Raw genomic sequence first — 10,531 nt, 5'->3', positions numbered from 1 at the left:
CTAATGTGGTAAATGACTATTCTAGCTGCAAATGTCTGCTTTTTGGTGCAATATCTACATAGGTGTATAGACATACTTGCCAACCTTGAGACCTCCAATATCGGGAGGTATGGAGGGTGGGGGTTTTGGGGGGTGGTTGGGGGCGTGGTTAAGAGGAGAGTATATTTACAGCTAGAATTCACCAACTCAAGTATTTCATATATATATATATATATTCACTTGGATCTAGGAAACTTTTCATGCATTTTTGAGTGGTTCACACCATGGTGGACTACATGTTGACGTTCAGTGTTTAGGGCCCCTGGATCAGTACTCACGCTTTATGATCAGCTCTCCATAGTTGGACACCCCGACCCCTTTGTCCGAGTGCACGATGCAGCGGTAGCGTCCCGAGTCGCCCTTGGTGGTGTTCTCCACATCGAAGGTGCCGATGAAGCGGCGGTTGTTCCAAGGTTTGGTGGTCTTCATGGGGGCCTCCCGTCCACCCATGCCCTGTTTGGACACAACACCAGCAGACTTGACATGGTGTGCTGTACAATCACCACATTTTCAGGTTTTTTCGCTGTATCAAAGCCGGCGATGTATTAATCAGAGTGCAAACAGCAGCTGTCGGCCCTCCCAGCAGGCAGACGGGTGGTGCATTTTGTTCATTAGAAATGTTTCTTCGCCGCTGTCATCAGGAGAGACTCGGCCTAATGTTTGTTTTTGCAGCTCTCGCACTAATGAGGATGTGATTTCTTGAACAGGACCTCACAGCCGCGTTTTTTCCACAGACGGCGGCGGCTGTTAGCGTTACCGCCAGGAAAGGTCTGGAGCTGCAGAGGTGGGTAGTAACGCGATACATTTACTCTGTTACATCTACTTGAGCAGGGGTCGGCAATCCAAAATGTTGAAGGAGCCTATTGGACCAAAAATAGAAAAAAAAATGTGTCTGGAGCCGCAAAAAATTTAAAGCCATATTACATACAGATAGTGTGTCATGAGATATAGATGGAATTAAGAGGACTTAAAGGAAACTAAATGAGCTCCAATATAGCTACAAATGAGGCATAATGATGCAATATGTACATATAGCTAGCCTAAATAGCATGTTAGCATCGATTAGCTTGCAGTGACCAAATATGTCTGATTAGCACTCCACACAAGTCAATAACATCAACACTCACCTTTGTGCATTCACGCACAACGTTAAAAGTGTGGTGGACAAAATGAGACGGAAAAAGAAGTGGCATAAAACGCGTCCCAGAAAGTCGGAGAAAGTTGTACATGTAAACAAACTGCGGTGAGTTCAAGGACCGCCAAAATGAGTAGGACAAAACGGCGCTCGCCAAATACTCGAATCAGTGAAGCATGTTTAATATAAACAGTGTGATTTATAACAATTAGTGTCATGTTTGTCCTCCTACAGAAACCATATTAACATAAAAAATATATATTTTTCCCCTCATCTTTTTCCATTTTTCATACATTTTTGAAAAAGCTCCAGAGAGCCACAAGGGCAGCGCTAAAGAGCCGCATGCGGCTCTAGAGCCGCGGGTTGCTGACCCCCGTACTTGAGTAACTTTTGGGAGAAATTGTACTTCTAAGAGTAGTTTTAAAGGCCTACTGAAATGAATTTGTTTTATTTAAACGGGGATAGCAGATCCATTCTATGTGTCATACTTGATCATTTCGCGATATTGCCATATTTTTGCTGAAAGGATTTAGTAGAGAACATCGACGATAAAGTTTGCAACTTTTGGTCGCTGATAAAAAAAAGCCTTGCCTGTACCGGAAGTAGCGTGACGTCACAGGTTGAAAGGCTCCTCACATTTCCCCATTGTTTACACCAGCAGCGAGAGCGATTCGGACCGAGAAAGCGACGATTACCCCATTAATTTGAGCGAGGATGAAAGATTCGTGGATGAGGAACATGAGAGTGAAGGACTAGAGTGCAGTGCGGGACGTATCTTTTTTCGCTCTGACCGTAACTTAGGTACAAGCTGGCTCATTGGATTCCACACTCTCTCCTTTTTCTATTGTGGATCACGGATTTGTATTTTAAACCACCTGGGATACTATATCCTCTTGAAAATTAGAGTCGAGAACGCGAAATGGACATTCACAGTGACTTTTATCTCCACGACAATACATCGATGAAGCACTTTAGCTACGGAGCTAACGTGATAGCATCGTGCTTGAATGCAGATAGAAACAAAAGAAATAAGCCCCTGACTGGAAGGATAGACAGCAGATCAACAATACTACTATCAGGAGACACCGAACCAAACACTGGACATGTAACCACACGGTTAATGCTGTGCCGCCTGTCGAAGCCTAGCAATGCTGTTGCTAACGACGCCATTGAAGCTAATTTAGCTACGGGACTTCGTCAGAGCTATGCTAAAAACATTATCTCTCCACCTACGCCAGCCCTCGTCTGCTCATCAACACCCGTGCTCACCTGCGTTCCAGCGATCGACGGCACGACGAAGGACTTCACCCGATCATCGATGCGGTCGGCGGCTAGCGTCGGATAGCGCGTCTGCTATCCTCAAAGTGCTCCTGGTTGTGTTGCTGCAGCCAGCCGCTAATACACCGATCCCACCTACAGCTTTCTTCTTTGCAGTCTCCATTGTTCATTAAACAAATTGCAAAAGATTCACCAACACAGATGTCCAGAATACTGTGGAATTTTGCGATGAAAACAGAGCTTTTTGTATTGGATACAATGTGTCCCAATACTTCCGTTTCAACGATTGACGTCACGCGCATACGTCATCATACATAGACCTTTTCAACCGGAAGTTTAGCGGGAAATGTAAAATGTCACTTTATAAGTTAACCCGGCCGTATTGGCATGTGTTGCAATGTTAAGATGTCATCATTGATATATAAACTATCAGACTGTGTGGTCGCTAGTAGTGGCTTTCAGTAGGCCTTTAATGCAACATACTTTTACTTTTACTTGAGTATATTTATAGAGAAGAAACATCACTTTTACTCCGCTCCATTTATCTACATTCAGCTCGCTACTCGCTACTGATTTTTATCGATCTGTTAATGCACGCTTTGTTTGTTTTTGGTTTGTCAGACAGACCTTCAAAGTAGGATCTATCGCACGCCTGCGTTCCACCAATCAAATGCAGTCACTGGTGACGTTTGACTCCGTTTCACCAATCAAACAGAGCCAGGCGGTCACATGATTAACTGCACATAAACAACAACAACAATGGCAGAGACAACAACGAACGCAAACACCCCTGGCCTCACATAAAATCGATGTTCACGCTTCAGCATACTTGCCAACCTTGAGACCTCCGATATCGGGAGGTGGGGGCGTGGGGGGCGTGGTTAGGGCGTGGTTAAGAGGAGAGTATATTTACAGCTAGAATTCACCAACTCAAGTATTTCATACATACATACATACATACATACATACATACATACATACATACATATATATATATATATATATATATATATATATATATATATATATATATATATATATATATATATATATATATATATATATATATATATATATATATGAAATACTTGACTTTCAGTGAATTCTAGCTATACATACATACATATATATTTATTTTATTATACATATAAATAAAATAAATACTTGAATTTCAGTGTTCCGAAGGGTATCCAGTAGATGGCAGCATTGTCCTGTTTAACTTCTCCGTTCATGAATGAGTATATCATTTCGGCCACCGTGTTCAATGGAGAAGTCTGTTCTACAAAATGTGCAGGCAACATACCCCTTCCCCTTCCAACTGTCCTGGATGAACTGAAATTCCTGTTTCCATTCGTTTTGGAACTTGCAAGCGTATTTCTTCATCTTGCTCGTCGACGGCGTCGCCATGTCTGTAACTTCCTCGTTCTTCTGCTTCGTCTCCTTGTTGTGTGCGCAGTTGTGCACTCTACTCTCTAAAAGCCGTGGATGTTATGACGTCATTGGGCAGGCAAGCTGTTTATATCGTGGGAAAGCGGACGTGAGAACAGGCTGTCCCCACTCAGTCTCAGGTCCGCATTGAGCTGGAGGGGGCGTGGCCTCCAGCTCCGGCTGAATACCGGGAGTTTGTCGGGAGAAAATTTCTGCCGGGAGGTTATCGGGAGAGGCGCTGAATACCGGGAGTCTCCCGCTAAAAACGGGAGGGTTGGCAAGTATGCGCTTCAGACAACCAAAAAAACAGTTATGTAATGCGTTGTCATATGTGTCTCCCCAAACAAGTGAACATGTCAGCTTACATGAACTCAACGTCAAATTTGAGGAAGCACATGGCGGTAAGTAACGTTAGTAGAAATTTTGGCTGTCACCGTAGGCTGATGTTAGCTTCCCTGCTATGAATCACTGTCAAATGTACATCGTGTGGGGACATTTATTAACGCACTGCAGCCTCATAGACAGACAGACACACACACACACACACACACACACACACACACACACACACACGCTCAGTCGCACACACACTCACGCATGCATACAGACACCAATCAGAAGTGCACAGTGTGTTCCCAGGTGCAGCCCACACCTATCAGTTTATGGTTTGCGTAAAGGCTAACTTGTTATTTTCCTTTGTAATCTCTGCCTACTGAGTCTATGGTGCTGTTAACTTATTGTGGCTCAATGTGTCTTAATTGTTTTTATTTTAATGTATTATTATTTAATATATATTACTGTTTTAGTTGCTTAAGAGATATTCCTGGCTCTGAATTTGCTCATTGCTATTTTTATGTTTTTGTGCATTATTTGTTGCCGTCATCATTAAACGAACAGGTTACTCATCAGTTACTCAGTACTTGAGTAGTTCTTTCACAACATACTTTTTACTTAAGTAAATATTTGGGTGACTACTCCTTACTTTTACTTGAGTAATACATCTCTAAAGTAACAGTACTCTTACTTGAGTACAATTTGTGGCTACTCTACCCACCTCTGTGGAGCTGTCAAGTGCACTACCTTTGTGGTCAGGGAGAAGGTCAACCCCAGGTGGCTGTGGGGCTCGGATTTAGAACCTACGTCTATGTGGGTTAAGAGCACACAGCGGTGAGCTGACACCTGTAATCCCCATGACGGTTCTGTCCAGGATCCAATGAAGCAATGTGGGAATGTCACGACTTGAGCGTCAAACACTTCCACTTGGCACTCGTACTTCTTCCAAGAAAAAAATGTCTCTTAATGTCTCACCCATATCATATTTTTCACCAATTAAAGTTAAAGTACCAATGATTGTCACACACACACCAGGTGTGGCGAAATTATTCTCTGTATTTGACCCATCACCCTTGATAGATGACTGCTACTAAAAAAGGATTACATTTGACTTATTGTACGATATCCGTAGTTAGTTTCTGTCAGGTTCAAACACTGATGACATCTATTAAACAAGACAAGACGCAAGGAATTAAACAGAGACATAAATAAATTTGGCTCAATTGAGGAGAAACGCGTAGACCTGTACCCTTGCACAGTGTCTCACCACGCTCTGACGAAACATTGTACGCCTCCTCTTATTTGGACTTTCCCTGATTACATGGCAACTGCTGTTTCTCAAGGGACGGGGGTCGTAAACAGCCGCCGCCTTTGGTTACAAAACAGTTCAAAGAAAAGGTCGGTTCAAAGAAAAGGTTGTAAACAGCCGTCGCCCTCGGTCACAAAACAGTTCAAAGAAAAGGTGCCTGGAGGGGAGTCAGGCCCTGCCTCCTCTACGCTTTGTAGATCTAGAAATCTTCCTGTGGATTACAATACATCAAAGAAACCGACGCCTTCATGTTGCTTCCCATCCTACACAGTGGAGTCTTACAACCTTTTTTGCTTGGAAGGATCAAAGGCAGCTTTCGCCTGCTTCGATACAATTATTCTGACAGTTTCAAATCTAGTTCCAAAAACGTGAGGCGTTTCCTAATATTCAAAAGGGAAAACAACTTTCAATGCGGGGAAATGGAGAAAGTCTCTCTCACCTGAAGCCAGAGGCGAAAATTGTCCCGCTTACGTCCGTTGACGGTGCAATGAAAAGACGCGGTCTGCCCAGCGTTCACTTCCACGCCCTTTATCGTCAAGAAGTGTGGCGTATTCACTGAGGAAGGAAACAAAAGCAGGTGGGAGGCGTTCAATTTAGGCAAGATTCAATCAGAATCACAAATACTTTATTAATCCCATTCAAGAGCAGACAAACATTACAGGGAGACAGAACAGGATCGCTGACGGGTCTCCCAACTGCCAAAGTTGAACGTCAGACTCGCATGTTTGCAGTTTCTTAGCGTGCTATCAGACATTTGACTAGAATGTATCTGAAGAATTTAAACAAATCACAGACTTCAAAGTCAATCAATCAAAGTTTATTAATAAAGCCCTTAATCACAAGTGTCTCAAAGGGCTGCTTGACATGTTTACGGAGGTTGACTTAAATTTATCAGGGTTCGTACACCTTTTCCATGGCCAAAACCAAGCACTTTTTAAGGACTTTCAAGATCAATCTTCCAGTTTTTCCAGTACCCTTCAAAAGGCAAAAGCCTGGACCCCTGGAGAGGGGGTCCAGACTGAGGCCAAGGGGAAAAAACCTCATAACCATAGCACACATAAGCATGTGTGCCTAGTGGTTAGAGTGTCCGCCCTGAGATGGGTAGGTTGTGAGTTCAAACCCCGGCCGAGTCATACCAAAGACTATAAAAATGGGATCCATTACCTCGCTGATTGGCACTCAGCATCAAGGGTTGGAATTGGGGGTTAAATCCCCAAAAATGATTCCCGGGCGTGGCCACCGCTGCTGCCCACTGCTCCCCTCACCTCCCAGGGGGTGATCAAGGGTGATGGGTCAAATCAGGGGTCGGCAACCTTTACCACTCAAAGAGCCATTTTGGAAAGTTTCACAAATTAAAGAAAACAATGGGAGCTACAAAAAAATTTTGGAAAATTTAAAATGAAAAACACCACATACAAAGCTTAAATTGCTTTGCGCTATGTTAACCAGGGGTCTCTGACACACGCACCGGCACGCATCTGTATATGGAAATTTAACGTTAGTGCAGCCCGCAACTTTTAATTGAACGGCGCTTGATAGCGTCTTTCTTGCCAACCCTCTCAACTTTCCGGGAGACTCACAAATTTCAGGACGTGCTGGCACTGCTTTTAGCGCCCTCTACAGCCTGCCCAAACAGCGTACCTGCTTGGCCACATGATGAATGCAGCTTTTGCTTGCACACGTAAGTGCCAGCAAGGCATACTTGCTCAACAGCCACACAGCTTACACTGACGGTAGTCGTACAAAAACAACTTTAACACTGTTACGTTACAAATATGCGCCACACTGTGAACCCACACCAAAAAAGAATGACAAACACATTTCTGGAGAACATCTGCACTGTAACACAACATAAACACAACACAACAAATACCCAGAATCCCATGCAGCCCTAACTCTTCCGCTCAACCGATGCACGGAGAGGGGGGGGGTTGATGTGTGGGGGGGGTTTGGTGGTAGCGGGGGTGTATAATGTAGACCGGAAGAGTTAGGGCTGCATGGGATTCTGGGTATTTGTTGTGTTGTGTTACGGTGCGGATGTTCTCCAGAAATGTTTTTGTCATTCTTTTTTGGTGTGGGTTCACAGTGTGGCGCATATTTGTAACGTAACAGTGTTAAAGTTGTTTTTGTACGACTACCGTCAGTGTAAGCTGTGTGGCTGTTGACCAAGTATGCTTTGCTGTCTCCTACGTGTGCAAGTAAAAGCAACATATAACATGTGGCCGGGCTGGCATGCTGTTTGTAAATGCTATAGAGGACAATTAATGCAGTGCAATTAGGGCACGCCCTTGATTAAGTCATTAGAGTGAAAATAGGATAATATTTGCCCTGGGAGATTTCTAGGAGAGGCAGTCTCCTGGGAAATTCGGGGGGGTCGTTAAGTATACTGGGAAAACCGGGAGGGTCGGCAAGTATGCAGCTGAGCCACATCAGAGTGGTCAAAGAGCCGCATGCGGCTCCGGAGCCGCGGGTTGCCGACCCCTGGGTCAAATGCAGAGAATCATTTCACCACACCTAGTGTGTGTGTGACTATCATTGGTACTTTAACTTTAACACAAAGGACATTAAAGACATTAAAAGTGCAGAGCTGATCCAACCAGCCATGTCTACATACAGAATCAGGATCAGAAATACTTTATTAATCCCCGAGGGGAAATTAAAATTTAAAATTTTCAGCACAATCCCATTCAAGATCAGACAAACATTACAGGGAGACAGAACAGGATCAAACAGTACAGGGAGACAGAACAGGATGGCTGACGGGTCTGCCGACTTCCGGCGGCCCTTACAAAAAAGGTGAGATACAGGTAAACAATGCAGCTACAAAAGTAAAAAGAACAAACAAAAACATATACACTGTGGCGGCCTCTGCGGTGTTCCACGCCATCGTCTGCTGGGGGAGCATGGCCTGAGACAGGAGCAGACCCAACAAAGCAACCAAGAGAGCCGACCCAGCAGCTGGCCTCCGTGGCAAGGGAAATTGTTCCACACAGTAGCTCAGTTAAAAAGGATGGAAAGGGTAAGGATGGAAAGGATCGTGCACAAAAAGAGGGCGAAAACAAAAGGTAGAAAGTAGACTAAAAATATAACATAAATGTAATGTTTACATATTATATATACAGTAGTGTTGTAACGATACCATTATTTTGGTACGGGTACTACAATTATTTCGATAATTTGATACTTTTCTAAATAAAGGGAACCACAAAAAAATTGCATAATTGTCTTTATTTTAACAACAAATCTTAGGGTACATTAAACATATGTTTCTTATTGCAGTTAATTCCTTAAATAAAATAGTGAACATACAAGACAACTTGTCTTTTATTAGTAAGTAAACAAACAAAGGCTCCTAATTAGTCTGCTGACGTATGCAGTAACATCCATCCATCCATTTCCTACCACTTGTCCCTTTCGTGTATCATATATCATTCTATTATTTTGTCAACATTATTAAGGACAAGTGGTAGAATATTAATTATTAATCTACTTGTTAATAGAATAGAACAGAAAGTATTGTATTATTTAATTTATGTATTATATTATTTATTTCTATCTATTCTATTAGTTTACTGTTAATATCTGCTTACTTTCTCTTTTAACATCTTCTGTCTACACTTCCGTTAAAATGTAATAATCACTTATTCTTCTGTTGTTTGATACTTTACATCACCCCTATATTAGCGTCCCTTCACTGGCTCCCTGTGCGTTACAGAATCAATTTTAAACTCCTTTTATTTGTTTTTAAATGTCTAAACAACCTCGCTCCAACATATCTCTCCGACCTCCTTCAGCCTTACTGCCCCACCCGATCCCTAAGATCAGCCGATCAGCTGCTACTGACGGTCCCTGACACAAGGCTGAAGCTTAGAGGCGACAGAGCTTTCGCCGCTGCTGCTCCCAAGCTCTGGAACGACCTACCTCTGAGTGTTAGACAAGCCTCCTCTCTTCCTGTTTTTAAATCTCTCTTAAAAACATACTTTTATTCCATGGCTTTTAACACTGAGTGATGTCCATCCTGCAATGGCGCCCCATAATACACCTGCTGTCAACCTGTTTTTATCTTTTTATATTTTATTTATTTATTTTTTATCGTGTTGTGTTTGTGTTGTGTTGTGTTTGCTCGGTTCTCGTATTATCTTTTAACCTGCCCATTGTACAGCACTTTGGCTACCCCTGTGGTACATTTTAAATGTGCTTTATAAATAAAGTTGATTTGATAGTTTTGGATGATACCACAAATTTGGGTATCAATCCGATACCAAGTTGTTACAGGATCATACATTCAAAGTCCTCATGTGTCCAGGGACATATTTACTGAGCTTATAAACATAATCCATCCATCCATCTTCAACCGCTTATCCGGATTCGGGTCGCGGGGTCTACAGCTCCAGCAGAGACCCCCAGACTTCCCTCTCCAGAGCAACATTAGCGACTTCCTCCTGGGGGATCCCGAAGCGTTCCCAGGCCAGAGAGGAGATGTAATCCCCCCATCTGGTCCTTGGCCTGCCGCGGGGTCTCCTCCCAGTGGGACGTGCAACGAGGACCTCCCTAGGGAGACGCTCGTGAGGCATCCGCACGAGATGCCCGAACCACCTAAGCTGGCTCCTTTCCAAGCCAAGGAGCAGCGGCTCTACTCCGAGTCTCTCTCGGGTGACTGAACTTCTCACCCTATCTCTAAGGGAGATGCCAGCCACCCTTCTGAGGAAACTCATGTTGGCCGCTTGTATCCGCAATCTTATTCTTTCGGTCATGACCCACACTTCATGACCATAGGTGAGAGTAGGAATGTAGATAGCTCGGTAGACCGAGAGCTTTGCCTTCTGGCTCAGCTCTCGTTTGGTCACAACAGTGCGGCAGAGAGACTGCAATACTGCCCCAGCTGCTCCCATTCTCCGGCTGATTTCCTTCTCCATCTTACCGTCACTCGTGAACAAGACCCCAAGATACTTAAACTCCTCCACCTGGGACAGAGTCTCGTCCCCTACCCGGACTGTACAAACCATCGG

The 10,531-nt window shown here is 43.7% G+C and overlaps 1 protein-coding gene across 1 annotated transcript in view; it reads right to left on the bottom strand.

The window, feature by feature from the left end:
- Positions 1-306: 306 nt before the first annotated feature.
- Positions 307-10,531, bottom strand: part of LOC133631225 (receptor-type tyrosine-protein phosphatase mu-like) — a 202,213-nt gene continuing 191,988 nt past the window's right edge. Inside the window, exons 5-6 of the mRNA XM_062023383.1 lie at positions 5,962-6,077; positions 307-492 (exon numbers count right to left, since the gene is read on the bottom strand). Of these exons, the coding sequence (XP_061879367.1) occupies positions 307-492; positions 5,962-6,077 (302 nt within the window). The remainder of the gene's footprint in view (positions 493-5,961; positions 6,078-10,531) is intronic.

Source organism: Entelurus aequoreus, linkage group LG16, assembly GCF_033978785.1.
Source record: "Entelurus aequoreus isolate RoL-2023_Sb linkage group LG16, RoL_Eaeq_v1.1, whole genome shotgun sequence".
Classification (NCBI taxonomy): domain Eukaryota; kingdom Metazoa; phylum Chordata; class Actinopteri; order Syngnathiformes; family Syngnathidae; genus Entelurus; species Entelurus aequoreus.
Note: the sequence above shows the minus strand (reverse complement) of the source record. Positions and strands in the feature narration are given on the sequence as shown.